The 23,041-nt window shown below is 46.5% G+C and overlaps 1 protein-coding gene across 3 annotated transcripts in view; it reads left to right on the plus strand.

The window, feature by feature from the left end:
• The first annotated feature begins 9,158 nt into the window (after positions 1-9,158).
• FLT1 (fms related receptor tyrosine kinase 1) overlaps positions 9,159-23,041 on the plus strand; it is a 171,687-nt gene continuing 157,804 nt past the window's right edge. The window contains exon 1 of one of the 3 annotated variants that reach the window (XM_025875119.2): positions 9,159-9,738. In XM_025875119.2, the coding sequence (XP_025730904.1) occupies positions 9,675-9,738 (64 nt within the window). In that variant the 5' untranslated portion in view covers positions 9,159-9,674. The remainder of the gene's footprint in view (positions 9,739-23,041) is intronic. The other 2 variants (XM_073894741.1, XM_073894742.1) reach the window with 2 other exon arrangements.

The following is a 23,041-nucleotide window of genomic DNA, read 5'->3' on the forward strand; positions in this document are numbered from 1 at the left end:
CCAGGATCATGACCCCAGCGGAAGGCAGACGCTTAACTGACTGAGCCACTCAGGCGCTCCTCCCTCCTGGTTGTTAAGAGACCCCTGATCTTAGTCTAGTTGGTGGGAGCTGAAAGGAGATCCTTTGTTCTAGGAGACACAGCATCCTACCCAGTATGTATTTGTGTGACAGGCAAGCATGAGAGTGATAACTAATCCTGGTTGGCTAATGCTGGTCAAGTTAAATCTACTTCCCCTTGCCAATAATTGGTCTAAAGGTTGACATGTGACCCATTACTGGCCAATGAGAGATAAAGGGGATTCTGCTGGGTAGCTCCTCAGAGATTCTCTCTTAATAGATAGGAAACAGCTAGGAGCAGACCTCGTTGCCCCACTGCCTACTTTGAATATAGTTGCAAAAGTCAACTTGTGACCACAAGCAACATCAGAGATGGCAGGGCAGAAAGACTGAGACAGGTTGCTTGGGTACTTTGTAACATTGTGGAATTATCGCATCTACCCCAGAACTGCTTTCCTCGGACTCCTTGCTATGTGAGATAATTAAATTTTGTCTTTATTGCTTGTTAATTTTAGTCAGGTATGCTGTTACTTGCAACCAAAGCATGCCTAACCAGGATACACATTGTATTTGCTTTTTAAACAAGCTTTTCAATTCCTAAAGACATCCCCTTGCAGTTCCCTATAGTTTCTAAAGAAGAAAGTACAAGATAAAAATTCAGAGCTGTGCATTCTAAGGGAGTGCAAGGGAGAGAGGGATCCGGCTGACCGGAGTGCTCAGGAAAGTCTTCATAGTGCATATGGCACTTGGACTGGGACTTGTGCAGTGGGTGAGAGCAGAACAGGCAGATGGAAATTGTCAGCACACAAGGTCCCAGCATGAGCAAATGACGGCCAGTCTTTTGGATACCCTAGAGGAAGGACTTGGATTCCAGTCTGCATTTAAATTCCTGTCTGAGTGTTCCAGGTCTCATGGATCCCACAGAAACCTTATTCTTTCAGTCTTCTGGCACTTCCTGAGGACCACCAACAGTGAAGCCAGGCACCTGTTGGGGTAGGAGGCTCTGCGGCGGGGCAACACATCAGCAGGCATCGTGGACTCCAACTCTAGGCTGTGCTGTGTGCTTTTGCTCTTTGCTGGGTGGGTTCCCTGTGTTCCTAATACACCTTCTTCCTGAGACCGAGAACTTTCTGTCCTCCTTCGTGGTCAGAGGTGGTCAAGGGACCAGACCAACAGTCTGGAAATTTCCTTCATGGTCCTAGAGTGTTCTTCTAAGCTAATGGTGCTCCTGTTAGCCTGTGGCAAACTTTCCGACTTCTAGCTGTGGTCAGGCTCCTTAAATTGCCTCACACTATTGACGGTGACACATACCATACATGACAAAATAGAAAATCGTGTTTTTAAGTGACTCTTCATCTGCAAAGCCGGGCGCCGTAGCTAGAGAAGACAATCTGGTTTCTTGTACTGATGTACCACCAATAGTTATGTGGCCTTAGTTGGATACATCACTTCATATTTTGGGATTTCATTTTCTCCATTTATAAGAGATGAGTCACTGGGGGCTTTTCTAAACTAAAATCATACTTGAAGTGGTTGTTTATAATTGCTGCTCTTTCTAGATACTGAAATCACAGGATTCCTACTTTTTTCTCCTACACTGCCATTTTTAAAGTGGGAGAACATTTTAAGCACAGGGAACCAAATAAGCAAAGGCAAAAGCAAGCCACAGCTTGCCCAGCGAAGCAGGAGGAATTGTGGCCACGGGAGATCTCGGGCCGGTCAGCCGCCTGTCACCTTCTGCCTCCTCTGGCTTTCTTACTGCAGCCCTTTATCTCTGGATTCTTCCTGGGCCCAGAGCTCAATCAGATCATGTGGAGTCATTGAACAGGGACAGGAAGAAAACATCCCTTGGGCTCTGGAGGGGCAGGCGTCATCCACTGCTGACCTGTCTGAGCCTTTCGTAGGGTCCTGATATTGATTATAGTCAGTTTCAGCTCTGCTGAAGGAAGCTAAAGGGAGCTTTTAACCACACTTGTAGAGTTCGACAGGGCAGCTCCATAGTGGCAGTGGTGATTAGTGGGAAACTCAAGGAAAGGCGATCTGAGGAGGAAAGGAGAATGGGGGTGGCCTTCTCCCAGGTGAGATTCTTCCTCACTGTCCACCTTGGTGGGTCAAGGTTTTTGCTTATTAAAGGAGCCGGTGGGTTTTCTTACAGAAAGCATGGGATTTTATGCTGGAACTTCAGTAGCAGAGGCCCAGAGAGAGAGAGAGGATGGGCAGCTGGACCAGGGCAGAATGGAAAGGAAAGGAAGCATGGAAACATGACAGTATGACCTGGTCCCCACAGGGATGGCCATGAAATGCAACAGTTACTCAGGGTCAGGTCCCAGAAGAGAGACATCGAAGGGCTCCCAGTCCAGAGGATGGGGCCAGCACGTGGAGGCTCTAAGCATCAGGGGACACTTGAAGTCCAAGAGGAGGCAGGGTCTCCAACAGTGCCTTAGGGTAAGGAGAAGAGGGTTTGTCCTTTAAGGACAAAGCTAGTAAGGAGAGACAATGTGTTAGGCCATTCAAGGCCCAGTCCCAAGGGAGATCTGGAATTTGAGGGGAAAAGGGCAGTCAACCCCACTGCAGGTGTGGGAGGACTCGTGAGAGAACGTGCAGAGGGGCATTGCCAGGGTAATGACAGCTACATTTATTCAGTGTTTATTTCGATCCAGGCACTACTATAAATTCTTTTCTGGATTCCTCTTTTAATCTTCCCAACAACCATATTATGTCATCCCTACTCTGCAGAGTAAGGCTGGAACCCAGAAACATGAAGTGCTTTGCTCAAGGTCATATATCCAGCAAGAGGCAGGGAGCACTGGAAGCTGCACACATACCTTCTGTAGCAGGAGAGGCTCTTTGCTCTCCACTTAGTTTTATATTGCTTTCTGGGTTCGGGTGACCTTCTGCCCAAAGGTGGTGACCTTCATCTGACTGAGATACGAACTGACCTGCAGGCAGAACCATCCTTCCGTCCCCTGATTTATTAGATCATCCCACAGTGACCCAGTGGATGAAGCAGGGGATCTTCAAGAACTAGCTCTCTCCTTCTGTCCGATGGGCTTGGTTTTAAGAGAGCAGAAGGGTGGGTGGGGGCCAAGGGGGGCACGGGGGGGGCTGGTGGGGAGGGGTGGTGGGAACTGCTTGGGGGAGAGTCCAAGCACATCACCTCTCGCCTCTTTCCTCACCATCCGATCAGGCAGTTGGAGTAGATCATCTATGAAGGCCATTTGTACACTAACATTTTATAATTTTATGTTTTATCTCCACCAGTCTGTCTTGTGGAATCTCTTTCTTTCTCCAACCACTGGAACCTCTCTTTTTCTTATGTTCTAGAAAAAAATGGCCAATTGTCTTGCAATATTGTCTTCCTGTTTCTAAAATTGTCTTGGATGCTTGCCAACAAATCCTTTTCTTAGTTTTCAAAGTCCTTTAAATAATATTACCATGCATAATTTTTAATAAGTGTGAAGAAAAGGGATTTTCAAAACTTGTGCATTTCCTCCTCTCCATCATTAGATAGTATTTTCCTTTTAAAGAGATTTTCCTATTCTTTTTCATTTTTGATCTTGTTTCTACTTATCTGTGTTACTTCTCAACACAGAAGTACTTTTCAAATCAAGTGGATTTTTTAAACTGTAAGTTGTCTCCTCTGTGCTTGCTTTACATTTATTCATACCTCTTTATCAGTGAACTTTGGATTTGCTGAAAACTCATGCCAAGGACACAGTTCCTCATGACTATCCATGAAACCAAAGTTCTGGTCACCGTCCCTCTTTTCTTCTCTCTAGCTTTTTTTGTAGGCTCAGATCCTAAAACTTAGTTTGAGTGGATAGTTTTTGTTTTCTTTTCTTTTTTTTAAGATTTTATTTATTTATTTATTTATTTATTTATTTATTTATTTGAGAGAGAGAGAGAGCGAGAGAGAGAGAGCGAGCACGAGCCAGGGGGGCAGGATAGAGGGAGAAGCAAACTCCCTGCCAAGCAGGGAGCCCGAATGTGGGACTAGATCTCACCTGAGCCAAAGGCAGATGCTTAACCGACTGAGCCACCCAGGCACCCGATAGTTTGTGTTTTCAATTTCAGATGAGGAAAGAAAAAGGTATTTTATTAAGAAAACATTTTAAATATATACTTAAGAGGGGGGCCTGGCTGGCTCAGTGGGTAGAGCATGTAACTCTTGATCTCAGGATTGTGAGTTTAAGCCCACATTGGGTGTAGAGATTACTTAAAAAATAATAGTAAAAATCTTTTAAAAATAAACATATACATAAGAAAAAAAGAAATATACATAAATTATATACCCATGACCCAGCTTCACATTATCATTATATGGCCTATCCTGTTTCATCTTTACTCCTCTTGGGTAATTTGGAAGCAAATCTTAGATGATTTATTGTGTCATCTGTGATTATTTTAGTCGATAACGAAAGAGAATCTTATTTAAGTAATAAACTATTATTTGGCTGGGATTTACATTTCAGCAAGAAAAACCACACTAATATTTGAGTTGACGCTTTGGACATTGATATGCTTTATGTCTAAAACCAAGATTTGTTTGTCCTATCTTGACCCTAACTTTTTTTCTCTTACATTGATAAGCCGGAGTTGTACTCCAAAATACAGAAACAGTGATTCTGAGGAAATTTTCATTATAAATGTCTAGACACGAAGTTATCTAACAGTCTAAAAATTGGCTGAAAGCAGTTTACGATGTGTCTTGCAAATACTAATTGGAAGCTGTGCTCTCAGTTTAGCTAGAATTTGATTTTATGGAATATTCGTTTTTCAACAGAAAAAAACCTAAAGTCACTTACGATACTCAATTTTTACTTCCCCCATAGGGCTAGGTGAAATTGGCGGGGGGGGGGTGTCCTCACTTTCTTACAGATGGCAGATTTGCCAGATTTTGACATCTGCTGATGACTTAGAAAATTGCCGCCCGTCCGTGTTTCCGCATTCCCGCTGACTTCTGGTTCAGAGGGGTCCCGTGGGCTCAGGCAGAGTGGCCCCAGCTTCCCCGGCTTCTCCGTGACTTCTGCTGCAGCTGAGACAGAAGTACCTCTGGGAGGAGCCTGGAAGAGATGCAGGAAGGAAAGGGATGGTCTTCCACTGAAGCTGCCAGCAGACCTGCCCTGAGGCTGTGCCTGGGGTTAGGAGAACTTTTGAAAAAGGAAGGTTGAAGATGGATATCTCTGCTGGTCACCCCTACTTACTCAGAAGTGGAAGTTAGATCCATGGCTTTTAATAAACTTCCTGGTCATCGCCCGGCCATTACACAAAACTCAGACATTACATTTAGACATATAAGATTTTTGTCCACTGTTAGGGTATAGCAATCTGATGATGAATGCCACTTCCTTCAAATGTCTGGACCGGAGCCAGATTATCACTTCAAACCCTGCCTTGGCTCAAGAGGAAATAAAGTAGGTTGCTTTCAATTGCCCACTCACCCCAGCCAGCCTGAAGCCAAGTCCTTTCTACCCCTCCCCTCCTTCCTCTTCTTCTCCTCACCTCCCCTGCTCATCTTCCCTCCCCCTCCTCTCCTTCTCCCTCCCCCTTCTCTCCGTCATCCCCCCTCCCCTTTCTCCTCCCTTCCTCTTCTCTCCCTCCCCTTCTTCCCCTTCCCCCTTCTCTTCTGTGCTCCTCTCCCTCCCTTTTCCCTCCCTTCCTCTCTCCTCCCCTTCTCTCCTTTACCCCTCCCCTTTCTCCCTTACTCCTGCCCTTCCCTTCCCTCCCTCCCCCTTCTCTCCTTTACCCTCATCTCTGCCCTCCTTTTCCTCCCCCCTTCCCCCCTTTCCCCCCTCCCTCCCCCCCCTTGCCCCCCCCCAGCACCCTCCTCATGTCCCCATCCAGGCAACGCTCCCTATCTTCGAGTCCTCCTTGGATCCCTGGAGTTCTCTTGGGCTCCTCCCTCTCCCTCCCGGCCACCCCAGAGTTCATTTCCCTCTCCATCCCCTCTCTGAACTGTTAACCAGCCTCAAAAAGAAGCCAAAACCCTGAATAAATCAAAGTGAGATAAACAGCAGCAGTACCACCTTCTGTGAGAGCAGGTGGACGGGAAGAGAGTGAAGTGCGTGGAGCAGAAAGGAGAGGAGTGAGGATGTTGGCAGCCAGTGTCCCCTAAGGAACCTGAGCAGAGCTTAGCAGCATCTGTCAATATCAACCCCTAAGTGTGCCTGCCTGGTGAGCTCAGCAGGTCTTGCTACATGAGGTTCGTGAGTGTGTACTTTTTAGACCAGGTAAACTGTTGAGTGAAGAAGCATTGTGGGGTGGGAGGTTTTCATATAACACAGAGGGTTTATAAGATCATTTGGTTCTTGTAGCCAACCATACACATTTATGCTCTGCGGTGTGTAGCCACGGAGTATAATTTCTCTTTGGTCTGAAGCTACCTAACGCACGTGAGGGTGAAATTCCTGATTGAGCCCCAGTTCTGATAAGCTGAGCAGCTCCACTCTTGGTCCACTATAGGAAGATGAGGCCTTGGATTCCCTCCAGTCTCTCACACTGATGCTTCCACACTATTATTCAGTCTTGAGTATTAAAGCTGTTGGTTTTACCCACACTGAGCCTCTGAATAGGGACTAGAAAGAATCCTCAAGAGAATGTGTGTAGCTGATAACAAGAGAGAGTGTCTGGTTTTGCAGGAGATGAAATGTTCTTTTGTATGTGAGCAGGAAGCAAGCAGATAATCTACTTCAATAGCTTTTTATACCCACCAGGCATGTTGAAATTGATCTTTTCCATCATGATTATCTATAAAACCTCTTTACTTAGTGGTTTAGTTAGAAGAGTGCCAGTAACCTATTCTCATTCAAAGGCATTATCTCTTTGGAGGGAGGGGAGTTGAGAGCCAAACCTTATTCCCCATCATTTTGCTTATTCATTTAACTAAATATTAAAATTTAAGCTAAAATGAAATCATGACCAAAGCCTTGCAACGATTTGTCGTATCTTGAATTCTTTGTGAGGAGGCCAACACCGCTACCAAGATAAGAAGTAGGAAAAAACTGCTGACTATAATTAAAAGCCTGCGACTTTTCAAAAGAATAGTTGAAGAATTTGTGGAGGACCACTCTTAGTGCAGCATGATTTTGGCATAAATTAAGTTAGATTGATGTGACCATGACTCTTTTAGCTTCATTTATTTATTTACTTGTTTCTCTTTTAACTTTAAATAATTGAACAATATATTAGCGTTGTGGGGTGGTGTCTTAAAATTATGAAGATTGTTTCAGCTGTCCATCAAATACCTGTTGTGCCTTCACAAATAGAGTGTATAGTAATACTGTATATATAGTATAGAGATGCCATCTCTCTGGGTGTTTACAAAATCAAATGGTGTTTTTAAAGTTGAATTACATTTTTATAGGTTGTACTATGGACTACTTTCCTCCAGAGTCAGCTAAGTGTCTGTTCCTGAGTAGCCCTCCTAAGATCCCAGGGCAGACCACCTCTTCTCTGCACCCATGAGGACCCAAGCTCCCCCTCCTCCCCCACACTATGGTCCCTGCACCGTATTGTCATGGTCTCTTTACCTGTCACCCTCCTCTCTAGAGTCTAAGCTCCTTAGAAGGCAGAGATGATATCTTCCCGGCCTCAATGCTTTTAGCCCCAACACAATGCCCGGCCCCTGTGAGGTGTTGCAGAAGGCCAATGCTGACAGCTTCTCCTTGGGACAGAGCCTGGGAGTGACAAGCGGCTCTAAAGTGAGGTAGAGGGACACCTTGGCTCTCCCAGTGTGTCCCAGGCAGTGATCTGGGCTCAGGGACCTGTTGGAGAAGGATCAGGGGTCAGCTTCCAGCAATCTGTATTTACTAACTGTTCATGGAATGATCTGTGGTTTTCCAGGAGCCAGGTTTGGGGGAGGCAGAGGAAAGGAGCCAGGAGGGAGCGGTGAGGAACCTTGGAAACATAGGAAGGGCTGGTGAAGCCGGCAGGGGAGCAGTGACTCCAGGACGTCTTCTTTTCTTCTGAACCACGAGGGGCTGCGACTCAGGCTCCCGGGTGCCAGGTGTAGGTTGGCGAGGTGCCCGCATGGGGCTGCGGGTGGCAGGAACCTGTCCTCGCTCAGCTGCCCGTAGGTGTGGCACCTTCGGGTTGCCCAACCTTCGCAGGCGGGGAGGTAGTCCAGTCCTACAGGGAAGAGTCGCTGGTTCCCTTTAGGAGCCATCACAGCCCCTTTTATCAAGACCAACCATCTGGCCGGTTCCAATATAACTATTTTTCAAACCAGCGGTATTTACAAAGACAAGACTGGGCTGCTCCGTGGAGTCTCGGACGGTTTCAGCCTTTGAGGTAATGGAGACATAATTGAGGAACAAGGTGGAATTAGTGTCATCGCGAATGATCTAGTGCCTCAAGTTAATGTCATCGGGTTCTGTTGGAAGAGCAGCAGTCACTCATCTTGCGTACCAAGCTGCCGTCAGAAAGATTTTGTTCTGGAGCATTTAGGAAATAAGGCTTAAGTGCTCGGCCCTTACAAGTTGCAGGAGCAGTTTCACGCCTCGGCTTTTTAAAAGGTATCATGATGTTATTCGTTGTTTTGCTTCTAGGAAGCAGAGGGTTTAGGAAATGACTTGGGCGGGTGCATCCATGCGGCCCAAAGAGACACAGACGTACTCCCCAGGGACCTGAGAGGGTTTTCTGTCTTCCCGAAGGTGCCGCGCAAGCGTCGGGTCCCCTCGGATGCTCCCGGGTCCAGTCCCTGTGCAGAGGGTCTCCGGCGCCTTCCTAGACGTCTGGGGACATTCTGGGGGGTCTGGGGCGGCTAGACCAGGCGGCAAGAACAAGGAAGAGGAGGGAACCGGACTGCGCCTCACTCCTCCGTGCCAGGGACACCGTCGCGGAGGCGCGGCCAGCTTCCCAAGGATCGGACTTTCCGCCCCCGGAGCTGGGCGGCCGAGCTCCAGCCCGGTCCCCCTTCCCTGCTTCGGGCGGCCCCCAAAGGCTGAGTAAGCCGGGCGGAGGGAGGAAGACTGCAAGGATTTCCTGAGCGCTAAGGGAAGGAGGAGGGGACCCGGGCAGGAGGGCCGGGAGCAAGGACCCTGAACCTGCCGGGGCCGCCTCCCGGCGGAGTAGCCACCGCCTCCCCACGAGCGCTCGCACTCGGTCCCGACGCGCGCTCGGGGCCCAGCTACCCGCCCCCACCTCCCCCGGCGGCCCCCGCCCCTCTCCGGAGCCGTAGGGAATCAGGTCCCGGAGGAAGAGGGTAGGTGGGGAGGCGGATGAGGGGTGGGGGACCCCTTGACGTCACTGGAAGGAGGTGCCGGGGTAGGAAGTGGGCTGGGGAAAGTTTATAAATCGCCCCCGCCCTCGGCTCCTCTTAATCGAGGTCCGCAGAAGGCTCGGAGCGCGCCGGGCGGACACTCCTTGCGGCTCCTCCCCGGCAGCGGCGGCGGTGGCGGCGGCAGCAGCTCGGAGCGGGCTCCGGGGCTGGAGCGCAGCGGCCAGAGGACGCCGAGCTGCGAGGATTACCCGGGGAAGTGGTGGTCTCCCTGGCTGGAGCCGCGGAGAGGGGCGCTCGCGGCGGAGGACCGGAGTGCGAGAAGACAGATTCGGGCGGCTGGGTCTGTGGCCCGCGAGCAGCGCGGGGACCGGGCAAGCAGGCCGCGTCGCGCTCACCATGGTCAGCTGCTGGGACACCGGGGTCCTGCTGTGCGCGCTGCTTGGCGGTCTGCTGCTTACAGGTGAGGCGAGGTCGGGGCCAGAGGCCCGCGCGGCGCCGGGCTGGGGCGGCAGGCGGGCACACCCTTGGGGCTGGGGCCGGGTGCACGCGGGGAGGTGAAGCTGCAGCCGCGAGAAGCGAGCCTCGCCGGGAACCTGGGCCGCTGGTTGTCGTGGGCACGCCTGGGGCCGTGGCGCCCTTCTCTTCCGTTGGGCAGGCAGTGCCGACGCCTCAGAGAGCAGCTGGCGGAGGTCCGCGGGCATCGCTGCCCTGAACGGCTGCTGGCGCCGCGTTGGTCCGCGCTGGGGCTGCCCCTTTGCGGCTGGAGTCGCCGACCCTCTTTGCCCGGCTCCCAGGTCGGGTCTCCCGGCCCAGGCAGCACCGCGCACCCGGACCTGCCTGACCCCCACCGCTTGCTCCCAGGCGGCCTGGCGCCGGTCGGCAGGGCCCACCGGAGCCCCGAGCAGAGGCTCCTAGAACGCCCGCCAGTCTGCCTGGGGGCTGGGCTGAGGCCCGGGCGTTGGCGACGTTGGGCACCGGCCACGACGTCGTGCCTCCCTAGGGGAGGAGAGCCCACTGCAGGGGGTCGCGTGCCTGCCGGGAGCGGACGGATCGCAGGAGATAGCAAAAGCCCGTGTCCTTCGACCCACTTGGGGTCCCCCGGCCCAAATGCCCCCCGGGAACGCTCCGGCAGCTTCAACTCCTCCCCGCCGCTTGGCGACCGCGGGGCCGAGCGCGCTGCGCGCAGCCACCCGGGTGGGGCCTCTGCGGCCGGTCCAGCCCAGGTCGCCGACCTGAGTGAACCTGACTGACCAGGGCAGTCGAGAACCCAAATACCGTTAAGTTTCAGAATTGCAGGCCTAGTCTTTAAGTTCCGAGAGAAGAGAGAGAGGACGCTTTGGACCAAAAGATGCAGTTTGAGGAATCGGCGAGGTCCGCCCCTTTGCCGGGAATTCGAAAAACAGGCGGCAGAACAGTCCGGGGCCAGGAGGTTATACCGCCTGTGTGGAGTGGTTAGTGTGGAGGTTGCCCCGCACCACGGCGTCAAAGCCCGAAGGGACTTAAGGGCCCAGATTTGCCTTTTCTGCCCATTGGGGCTGAGTGACTCCGGTTCAGTCCCCCTGGGCGCAGAGAGCCATATTTCAGAGCGCCTTTCTTTTAAGCATCCTGGAGAAAAGGTAATATATGAAATAAAGTACGGTAACATAAAAAAGTTATTGCAGTGATTCCAGGGAAGGAAAAAGTCAGTAGGGTTGAGCGTTTTTAAAAATGCTTGTTAAACCCCCCAAGGAGTTAACTGTTAAAAAAATATTCTTTCTCAGTGGGAAGACTAATTAGATCGTCGGTTTCTAAAAAACAAGTAACAGTTCCGATTAGATTGGCGAAACCATTAAACTGAGAGGCAGGCGAAGTCCTAATGTCTGAGAACTTGCTATAGATTGAGAAAGTCGGTAACATAACTATATTTATGAAATATTGCTTCTTTGTCACTTATATTGAAGTATAATTGCGCAGAGCATTTAAGTAACTTCTGAAGACCGTTTGCCTGTTATGTAAAGGTAAATCTAGGTAAATTCTTGCGAATCCAAAAAATGAAGGGAAAAGTATATGCTTCATTGGCTTTTCTGCTGCACACATACACATCTTTACTCTTGTTTCAAAAACGTGGTTGACCGGCGAAGTATAGTGCTGTTGGTGATGAGGAGCAATTTAGATCCGTGCAAGCTTTTCAGAAACCTGAGTAAGGTTCTCTTGAGATTTCTTTTAGATTTTATTTTACTTAAATGAGGCAGAGATGTTGGGACTCTTTTGTGATAAAAAAAAAAGTATATGTGTTATAACAAGAAAGCAAGACAAAACATTGGTAAGGTGAGAACCGCTTTACCTGCTGGGTTATAGGGACTGTTGTTTCAGTGGTCGGGTGTGTAATTGTTGAAGCATGGCTTTGTAAATCACAGGCTTCTGGCTGGTTAACAGACAACTCACACTACAACAATCAGCTGCCTACCTTGTAAATCGCCACCAGGGCTTTCAAACTGAACTCAGGGGCTACTCCGGGAAATGGTGTCCAGAAAAAGGCCAAGTTTCTGCTCTGTGGATTTATCAGGAGTCTGCTCTCCTTCAGGTGCTATATAGCCTTTGAATATTTGTGAGTTATTAATATTTTGAGCTTGTGTGTTAATGGATGTGCATGCACTGAGGTATAATTTAATCAGAGGCTCAGTCAGACAAAAAAATAATGCTTTTCCCCCTAAAGATTACATTTACCTTCTTCCAAATATCCTGAGAAATTAAGAGGACAGATATTTTCAAGGTCTCTTTATTGCGATCTTTCCCTCTAAAAAGAATACCTCCCTTACTCTAGCTCAAAGTCTCATTTTCTTATTTTAAGGCATCATGTCCATGATTAAAGCCACAGTCCCTTTTTTCTGTCCCCCCTTTTGGGGGGTTTTTGAGCAGCTGATATTTACAATTTGCTGTAACTAACGGAAATGCATCACTTCTGAATCTTGTGAGGGAAATCTACATTAATAATATGAAGTTAAAATGTGCATGAAAATAATACTCAGAATAGAATGTAATAAATAGAATAGAATGTAATAAATCTTTCATAATAAAGTTAATTTTACATGACAATTTTTGTTGTTTTCTCAAAGGTTTAGGAAGCCACACTTTTTTGGTAGAGCTTTTCTATCTTGCATATTTGAACTATTAATTAGTTAGCACCTTTGGCAGTCCACGTTGGGAGTTTTCCACCTGATGGATCATGTTGCAGATGGACTGTAGGTGGTCACCTGCTCTAGTTCCTTAATATTTTTACCTTACTTGTTTATTGTTATTTTAAGTTTTTTCTTTCCCTGTTGAAAATTCTATAACGGGCTCTCCAGTTTTTTTGCTGGGGATCATTAAGTGGATTTTTCGTTTTCATATGTGAAAGTCAGAAGTTAGAAAAGATGCCTATTTCTAATGCCCTTTTCCAATTCTTTAAGACTCGGTGAATGCGATATGAAGAGAAACCGGAGTCAGTGAATGGTTCCAAGGAACAGGCTGAACATGGTGTGTCTCTCTTTCTCTCTGGCCCTTATACATTTGCATATAAAATGGATGATAAGCCCAATAATGCCAGAGCTAAGCCTGTAATGATGAACTGGGCGTCACCTGCTATCAGTAATCACATTGCATTTTCTTTTTCATCCACCAGCTGGTTAACTTGCTCTTTAATGGGTTGCAAGAGCTAAGCTGTTAGAGGCTGTCCGAACCAGTAGTAATCATGGGCTTTTTTCTCTTTTTTCCAAACAGAATGTAACCCTAGGAAGTAAACTCTACTTCCTAACTCTGGTTACGTTACCTCTTCTAAAAGGCCATCAATCATATTAAATTTAGAAGAATTTCTTGGGTTTTGTTTTTTGTTTTAAATTAATTTTCACTTAATTTGATTCAAAAATAACTTCATTCTAAAAATTTCAGATTGCAACAGGGATACTAAACCTCTTATTTAAAAGTGGACCTGTTTTATATGATCTTCTAGAACAAACCAAATAATCACTTTGTTCTCCTTACCAAAAATTATTGAGACATTCTAAATCTACTTTGAACGTATGTAATATAGTAGCTGAAAATATGTTGCAAAAAAATTTGGTTTTATATTGACCAAAAAAATGCAGTGTCCTGGAGGAAGGTATCCCACCTATTGTGAGGTTGTGGCTGTTTACTCTGGCTTGGGAAGTTCTGCAAAGCAAGAACAAACTGAGATGTGTATGCGAGTGGGCATAAGAATGGAGAGAAAGTGAAAGAAGCTCTCTTGGCACTTGGGTGTTAAATGCAAAGCTTGCTGGCGTTAGGTTTTTGGTACAGTTGCACGGTTGGGAGTTTATTGGATATCAAGTAAATATAACTTTTCGGAGTATTTGTCATTGTGGAGAGGAGAGGAAAGACATGTGAAACGACACCAGACCTTATTTTTTTTAAACAAAAATATATCATGAGGAATGGTTAAAAGCATTAAAAGCATCTGTTGCATTGCTTTAAATAATTTAATAGAACAGGATAGTGCCTGCCATTCCACTGGTCTTAGTATACTGGTGAGGCTTGTAAGGAATGACAAGATCTCTTGCCAAATGCTTTCCAGGATCATTGTTGATTCCTCACACACTTGGGTGCCTTGGAAATTGCATGCTGCTGATGACATTACTGGATTTTATACCAGATTGAGGGAGGGGAAGGAAATGGGAGGAATGGGGTAATTGAGGGAGGGATTGAGAGGAAAGCCTCTGGCTTAGCATCTGGGACTGCAGGGGGGTTTCATTAAGGAAATGGTTCCATTGAGTCTGCTGAAGATAGTGGACTAGATTTCCTGCATTGCTGCTGGGGCGGATGTGGGGGGATGTCAAGAATTCCTGGGGATTTCCCATCAGTCTCGGTAAGCTAAATGCCTGAGAGCCATATCTGATTATTGCTCCTTGCCTTGATTTTGAGCTCCTTGCGAGACCTGATCTTGTCTCTCAGACATACAGGTTGTGAGAGCTAGATGGAACCTCATAGATCCAAGACACTCATTTCAAAGATGAGAAAACCCACCCAGAACAGTGGGTTTCCCCCCCCACGCCCCAAGTTCGGTAGCTGGCTGGTGGCAGACCCAGGCATAGAACCTGATGTTCCCAGTACAGATAACATTTCTTCTTCATTTCTGTCTTTCCTCCACCCCAAGCAGAGTAGAGATGTTCAGACATTTGTTGAATGACATTATTACAGTGCTCAGCTTTCTTTTTAAATGCTGGCGTCTTTTTCAAATGTGAAATTTTCCTCTATTTTCTTAGAGCCCACAAGGGGTTTAGATTAAGAATACCAAAATTATGGCTGCTTAGTAGTACACTGATAGATTTGGTGAGCAAACTGATTCTCCTTGTGACCCTTCTTTTGAACTGCTGTGTCTGAACTGTTGGAGCCTACATGACTAGCCTCATTTCTCACCACTTCCCTCCACACACCCTGTGACCCAGCTACACAAACCCTTCCCCCCAAAGAACTTACTCACCATTCTTACGATGGGCCTTGTGCTGCATTCATCACTCCGTGTTCATGCTGTTTGCCTGCAAGACCCTTTCCCTCCTTCTGCATTTCCTCCTCCCCTGCCTTCAAAAGCCTTCAAAAGCTCCGAAATCACCATCTCTTTGCATTCCTCCTTATAGCTGCAGATGGGATTTGTGGTTTCTTCTCCTATAGGTATACCTCTTCTATAGAACCTTTATATGTGCCCCTTTCTACTTGTTTTCTTTCACCTTGCATCGGGACTACTCTGTTTATGTATCTGTCCCCTTGCTCTCTGATCCCTGGCACCTATTGTAATGCCTGGCATGGAGGCCCTCAGTAAGTGCTGGAACGAATCGGTGATGTCACCACACTACCATTTCAAAAAAGAAAGCTCTCAGGGCCAGATATGAATTTATCCCAGTATGTTAATGTGCTCCTACCTGTCCAGTCGGCCTCAGTTACAGTGGATTCCTTAGAAGGCTTGCTCCCAAGTGATAATGTTGGTCTGCAATGATGACATTGCAGTAAGTGGCTAAGATGTAGGAAATCAGCTAGGATCTTCGACTCTCTGAGATCCCTCTTTCCTGTATTCCTCTCCTTTTTGGTCCTGATGCTTCACTGGGGACTCAGAGCCACCGAAGCTGGATTTCATCCCCCCAGGTGGCCAGCAGCTTCTTCTGGCTCCCACATTGTGCTTGTGGCCCGTCTTCTCTGGGACACCTGTGTCCTTCTTCAAGGCTCTTTCTATAAAATCTTGACGTGGCTTGGACCTGTAATCACAGGAAACAGAGGTGGTGGTCTTGGAGAATACCATGGTTAACCAAATCATGGGTGGGCAAGATCAAGTTCTTAGAAAATACAGACTCAGTGAAAAATAGTAAAAATGGCATTAAATAGTTAATTTAATAGGTTTCAGCCATAAATAAAAGATTTATGAGGTATTTGCTTTCAGAACAGGATTAGTTGGTGACATAAAGCAACGAAGGTTAAGTGTCCTTCTCTGGAATCTTAGTTGTCAGGGAAGCATCACTGTCCTATTGTGTCCTGCTACCCTGATAACAGTTTTTGTGTGTGCTTCTTACTGGCTTGACATTCAATGTGTTTGTAGTGGTTCTTCCTTGTCTTGTAGTGCAAATCTTGGCAAATGCTTTTGTCAATTTCACAGATTACCTCAGTGCCTACAGGCACTTTTCATCAGCCTGGTCTTCTAACCCATTTAACTGATGGAGTGTGAATTGATTTCCTTTCAAGCTACAGACCCACCCATGTGGTCCCCACTAGCAAAGCTGTAACAATGATCAGATGCTTGTGTTGAAAGGGGCCTGAAGTGAACCTTATATAAATGAAAAGCCTTCACTTTCATTATATACAAATATGAAACCGCTTAAACTCAAGGCCACCTTTAGCAAAACCCTGATTAGTAATTAGTCTGCCAGCTGATTTCTGTGAAACCCTTTGCCTTTTGCTAGGGCCATGGTCCCCCGAGTTGGCTCTACATTAGAATCATCTGGGGAGCTTTGAAACATCCCTTGCCCTGGCTGCACCCCTTACCAATTTAATCACAATCTCTTGAGTGGGAGCCAGGCATCAGTAATTTTTAAAGCTTCCAGATGATTTCAGTGGGCGGCCAAGGTTAAGAACCTCCTAGTTTATCATCCATCTGAATCACCTGGAGAGCTTTGCTAGCTAGAGTGCGGGGCCCCACCCCAGAGTTTCTAGTGCAGTAGGCCTGGGGTGGGCGGGGCCAATAATTTGCATTTCAAACAAGTTCCCATGTGTGGCTGATGCACCTAATCCAGAGACCACACTTTGAGAGCCACTGCCCTAGGGGCTGGTTTGAGAGGCCTGGCCACCTGGGAGGCCCATGGGCCAATCTGTAAAAGGCTCTAAGTCATCACTAGACATATAACAAGGTAGAGGAAACTATTTACAAGAATTCCTGCCGGGAAGAGTATGTGTTAGTAGTGTGGCAGAAGGAATATTAGGATAAAGTGCTTGGGGCATGCAACTGATGGAGGTGGCGAAATTGCCTTCTGAGGAAAGTTGGATCCGGTTGGCAGGTGGGGTATGTGAGTTAGGAGCCGGAATTGAATTGCAGGTGTAGACAATAGAGCTAATCGTAGTCTTCGCTGCCTTACACCTCAGAGCGCTCAGACTTTCCCCTATATAAACACTGGTGAATGTCTGCAGTCCTGTTGAAAGGTGTCGTGCCATTGACTTGTCCTGGGAGCCCACGTACCTCGGGCCTGCCCTGCTACCCTCCAGGATCCCCGCGCAATGCGGCCTGAAGCCTCATGATGCTCTGCGTCCGTAACTGAGCTGCTTGGCCTGTATTTCCTTTGCTAGGATCAGTGTCCTTCACTTGGGTGGCTGAATTCTTCCCCTTTGGTTCTGCTGACTTTCGTGATCTGTCCCCATTCGTGGGAAGAGTCTCTGCTTGGCTGGAGACAGAGGTGGCCTCCCCTTGTGTGGAACCGTGTGCTGGAAACTTCCTTGTGAAACATCAAGAATCCAAGCAGCATCTCCTTCCCTGAGAGCATCTGAGGGTACCTATGGGGCATTCGAGGCCGAATGGTATGTGTACTCCATTTGGGCACTTGATGCTCAAATATAGAAAGAACATATCTTTCACGCACTCCCACTACTGAATCACTGTCTGAGGGGCTGAGTCAGGATTGCATTTTTATCTGTCATTTATTGCTATGTAATAGGTTGCCCCAAAACAAATGACCTTAAACAATAATTCATTAGGCCTGCCTGAATCTGTGGCTGAGGAACTTGGGCGAGTCTCATCTGGGTCCCTCATGCAGTTGCCGTCAGTTGGCATTTCCACTAGGACCTAGCGCCGGCTATCACCGGGTCTCCCTCCACACATGGTGTTTTGCCATCCAGTGGTGTTGCTCAGGCTTCTTACATGCAGGCAGGGGCGGTGGTCCAAGAGGGTGACTGTGGAAGCCTCCAGGCCCTTGGAGGCCTGGACTTTGCCACTCCTGCAACACCAGTCTACCACATCCTATTGGTAAAGGAAGGTCCTAACCCCGAGTCAAGGGGTGCGGAAACGGGCTCCTCTCTTGAAAGCCGCACGATATTGTGGCCGTGTTTTTCAATCCACTCCCCCCGTCCCGCCCCCCACCGTTAGCATGGTTAGCTTTTTCTTTTCAGTCTAGCTATTAGGCTCGCACTTGGCCAGTAAAATAATAGTGAACAATCCCTTGGCCCTCCTAAACACTACCCGTGATTGGGACAGCTGGTCCCATGGAAGAGCTTCTATTTCATAAATGCTATGATTAGGGTACATAGGCCTTGGTTAAGGTGCCATGCCACGTCAGAGTACCGTGATCCCAGCAAGGGAGCACTGCTGATGCTCAGATTCTGAGCGTGGGCAGCCCTGCAGCTTAGTTGTACTTCTATCAGGGGATCTCTGCTGGAGCACGTTCTTCTGGAGGCTGTGGGGAGGCCGCATGCTTTGAGGAAAGAAGGAAGGAGGAAGGTAACCCCGATAGTTTGTCAGGCACTTTGACTTACATGTATGATTTGACTCAATCCTGAGAGGTAGGTACAGTGCTCTCAAATATGAAGAAACCGAGGCTGACATAAAGTAAAGACTTGCCCTACAATCACAGAAGCGGTAAGTAAAGCTGGGATTATTCCAGTCTGATGTGCCTGACTCCCCAAACCCCCTCCGCCTGCCATGCTGGACAGCCTAAATACAAAAGGGAGAAGGAAAAGAGAGCATCGATGAGAATGTGCTGGTCTTCCCCTTCTTTCAAAACTCTCTCTCTTTGGCGTTTTGCCATCTCCCAAGAATGTGAGATGCTGCCGCTACTCCAGCCTGAAGCAGCCTTGGGAGATTCCACCGTTGCGTGTGGCGGACACCAGCGAAGCCTCCATTAAGATGGGATTGTAATCACATGGGTTTTCTGATCAAGGACCTTCCAAAAAACTCAAGTCCGAAAAGGATCCCCAACGTCAATAAGAACATGGTTTTTTATTTTAAGATTTATTTATTTATTTTGGAGAGAGAGAAAGCGGTGGGGAGGGGCTGAGGCAGAGGGAGAGAAACTCAAGCAGACTCCCTGCGGAGGGGGCAGCCCAGCATGGGGCTGGATCTCACAACCCTGAGATCATGACCTGAGCCAAAACCAAGATTCAGACACTTGACCGACTGTACCACCCAGGAGCCCCTTTGTCTGTGTTTCTTAAGAATATGATTTTATATGGGTTTTCAAACTGCTCTCCTATATGTGGCTTCATACTAATTCAGATTACAGAGAAGGATGGATGAGCCAAACCAGCACTTTGATTCTGGAAACATTCTCATCAGGAAGGTCCTCTGAAAAAGCTGGGGCTGCCCTCTGCCAGATTGCTTCCAGGAATCAAATGTGTACTTCTTCTCTGTGCACCTTTTAGATCCCAGAAACCTCAAAGACTTGGAGCTTTTTCTTAATGAGACTGGAGTACAGGGAAGGACCCATGCACAATGAGGGAGGAGGAGGGTGCATGTACTGAGCCACTCCTAAGCACAGGCTCTGTATATGGCAGCTCAAATGAACTTCTTCATAATTATCCAATGTGTGCACTTTTAACTTTGTTTATTATGGATTGAAAACCCCGAGGCTCAGGGAAACTGGGTGATTTGCTGAGGATCACACCCTTATGAGAGTCCAGCCCAGGATTCAAACCAGATCATTCTGATTTTGAAATTGGTACTCTTTCCGCCGACATGTACCCAGCATATCTTGAATGACAAAATCTAGGAGTTAAGGAAAACCAAAGAGTTTGGCTTCTGGGGTTTAGAATTGATAGCTTTATGTCTGTGAGAAAAGCACAACTGTCTGAGAGCATTCTCCTAGAGGGAGTTACTTTTCAGTGTAGGTTGGACACAGCACAGGCTTTCATTTCTTTTTTCTTTCTTTGTCTCTTTCTTTCTCCAAAGCAATTTTCAAACATACAGCAGGCTTAATTATCGTCACCATGTTGTACATTACGTCTCCAGATGATCTACCTTGTTGATCAACAGTCCTCATAACATTATCAAAAATGGAAGCATTTCTTTCAAGCCCTGTTGTGCCTTGGGTCTCTCCTCCTCCGCTAGATCATTCCTTTCAGATCTTCAAACCTGCAAGAAGTCGAGAAAGAGGAAAAAATGTTTTTACTTCTTCTTTGATCAAAGACTTAGAGAGGGACACTTTTCAATACCAGAATATGGCTATGTTCATCCAAATCTGAGAAAAACCCTGTCCTGCAACCTTTTATCGTTCATTCCAAGCCAACAGTGGAAAATGTAGCCCAATGGATATATATGCCTTGGATGGAAATTATCAGGACTGGTGATATATAAATTGTTTGATTTTTTTATTATTTTCTTTTTCTAAATTGGCATTAGAGCAACCAAAAGTAGATGTAAACACTTGGGAAAGCAGGGTTGTATTAGAGGAGGTTGCAAACAATTTGAAAAGGCAGTGTAAACTCTCATTATGGCATTTTGCCTGTGATTAATGGTATTGTTTTCTTTTTGGAAAACACTGTTTAACTCTCTTTTCCACTTAATATCTCCTGCTGGATCAGATTTTTGTTCTCTGTTCTTTGGAAATGTTTATAGCTTTGAAATCTTTTCCATAGGGAATTCTACTAGAACTAGAGAAAAAAAAATTGCATGGGAATTGAGCAATTGTATTGTCCCAGGATGGACCTTGTGTACCTATAACTTCTGGAAGGTTAGGGAATATTTGACACACGTCCTTGATGTACAAATTAGCAGCGATTCTACCACACACTCCCCTATCCCTTTCCCTGTCCTCAAAACTGGTAAATGAGAAATAGCCTCTGCAAAGTATTTGTCGCACAGAGTCACTTGGAAGGCAAATGGGGAAGTCTGGAAACTAACACAAATGCTGAATTTCAGGAATTTCTATCTCACCTTAGTCTGTCTCGGTTGACATTGAGCTTAGTGAGCTTAGTGATTCTATATCTGGCTAGCTCTTTTTAGGGGCAGTGAAATTCTAAAATGTTGAGATTGAGTTGTTTTGGATATAAAGCAGAGTCCAAGCAGATGGGCATGGGATTGTCTTGCTGGAATAACTCACTCACCATTTCGGGAGAGTGTTAAGGGAAAACTTGGGATGGGAAATTTCTTTTAAGGAATGTATTTTCTTAGACTGTTTTGGAATGCTGTATTTTCTGCTGTGATTTCATAAGGAAAAGCATGGATCATAACAAATTTGATTCTCCTGTTGCCTGTTTCATAACCAGTCATCATTCTAGGTTTATGTGCAACTTTCCACGGAATTCAGGCATGTGCAGAAGACTATTTTTTTTGAAGACTATTTTATTTTAGAATATTTTAACATATTCACTTAAGAGGTGCTCAAGCAATTATCATCAATTAGCCCAGTATATTTTATTTCAAGATATAAACATGGCTGTGTTCATTGTGCTATATGTTGGCCCTTGAAAAAATGTAGTTTGTGATGTTAACTGAATTTTACTGAAGTGAATCATTTAAGTTAGTGAAGAATTTATGACTCCCTCAAAACCATGTCTTTGAAAACAAGCTATACATAGTTAGGAGGTGATCTCTGTTTGTTGACTTAGATAATCTTCTACATTTCTTCGTATTCACCTAATCTACTTCTCGATGACTCATGACCTAAGAGGCTGCTCAGGGCTGAGAGCCCTTCAAAAGGAAGTGCTTGTTTCTGATTCATCTTCCCAGCTCTGAATCCAGTACAGTACCTGGTACACAGTAGTCACTCAATAAATGCTGATTGAACTGACTGAAACTGTATCCTCGTCATTCCTCTGGTTCTCAGAGACCCTTGTAGGAATCATAGTTCCACATTGGTTCACTTTCTAAGAACCCGTGTGGGAGTGTGGTTGAAGGAGGTTGGCAGAAATCTGTCCAAGAGCTGGCAGTCAATCTCCCGGCACCTCTGTGATGTTCTGTTCCTTCCTTGTGGGCATCCTCTGGTTCCAGTGACCCCTTTCTTGTCTTTGGCTGAGCTGGCCATGTTCTCCTGAATTGAATCTAGATTTAGGATTCAAAATGAGGATTTAAGCTGCCCATCCACTAGAGAAATGGTTCCCAAGAGATCTTTTCTTTAAATGAGCCCTCCTGCTGGGAAATTCTTACCTGGTCAAGGTTCCCAAACAGCCCAGAAGACAGACTGTTGATTGGGAACCTGAATTTCTAGGTACACCAATTCAGCCTAAAGATATTAGGTGATGTTACTGCCCCTGCTATTGTTTTTGCTGTCTTAGATAAGGACTTTTGGGTTGGCAGCTATTTCCTCCTGGCTCTGCACCATCCCCAGGGTAAGCTAGGAAGAGGAGAGGGGTGAAGAGGAGGGACAAGTTCGGTCCTGGCTGATGTAATCACGCGAATGGAAACTCATCATTTTCTTTCATTCCTCTCATTGCTTCTCCTCTTCCATGATTTCCAAAAGCACAGCATGACCTGGGCAGATCTTTAGAGAATGTTCTTTGGTGGCTTTTATTCTAGTGGCAAGTAAAGTCAGATAAATCCCCCATTTTAAAAAATAAGCAAACCGGGGCATTGCCTCTCAGCAAAGAGGTCAAGGAAAGCAGAGTTGTGTGGGCAAGAGAGTTAAGGGTATTTGGTAAAGGAAAACAGTTCTCTAAAAGTAAAAACGAAGGTTTAGAGGTTTGAAAATTTGGAAGTCTTTGAAAGAGAAAGGAAAGAGAACCAAGTGTTTCCTTTAGCAAATACACACTCATTCTTCGGGTCTTACCTTCAACGCTATTCTTCTGTGAAAATGTACTTCACTCCCGGGGCTGGACTAACTTCCCTACATCTGGTGCTTTGCTATGATAACACACAAATATAATGTAATTTTATGTTTATATAGAAAGTAATGTGGAATTGGGAAATTATATATGTCTACATGTTGCTTTATCAGTCATCCACCTCAAGTTATAAGCACTTCAAAGAAAGCGGTCTTGTGTGTCTTGTTTATCATTGTATCCTTCTCTTAGTATATGCTGAAAATATTACATGGAGGAATAAATGCTGAGGTTAAAGATCAGAGAAATCTACAAGGGGAGGGGTGAGAGAAAGGGGTCCTCTCGGGAATGTGCTGGGAGGAAAACCAGGGTTGGGCGGCAGTAAAAGAGAGATAAGAAGGTTAGATAAATGAGAGGAACAAGTTCCCATACTGCTGGGATCATGGATGGGAGTCCAGCCCTTCACACAGTCCATCAGTCTCATCTTGGGGAGTTGGTGGCTTAACTTTATAGGGACAGCTCCAGGACAAGGGACCTTCCTGCCTTTCTAC

The sequence above is a fragment of the Callorhinus ursinus genome, unplaced genomic scaffold (assembly GCF_003265705.2).
Source record: "Callorhinus ursinus isolate GAN/ISIS: 27379988/994484 unplaced genomic scaffold, GSC_fseal_2.0 scaffold7, whole genome shotgun sequence".
Taxonomy (NCBI): domain Eukaryota; kingdom Metazoa; phylum Chordata; class Mammalia; order Carnivora; family Otariidae; genus Callorhinus; species Callorhinus ursinus.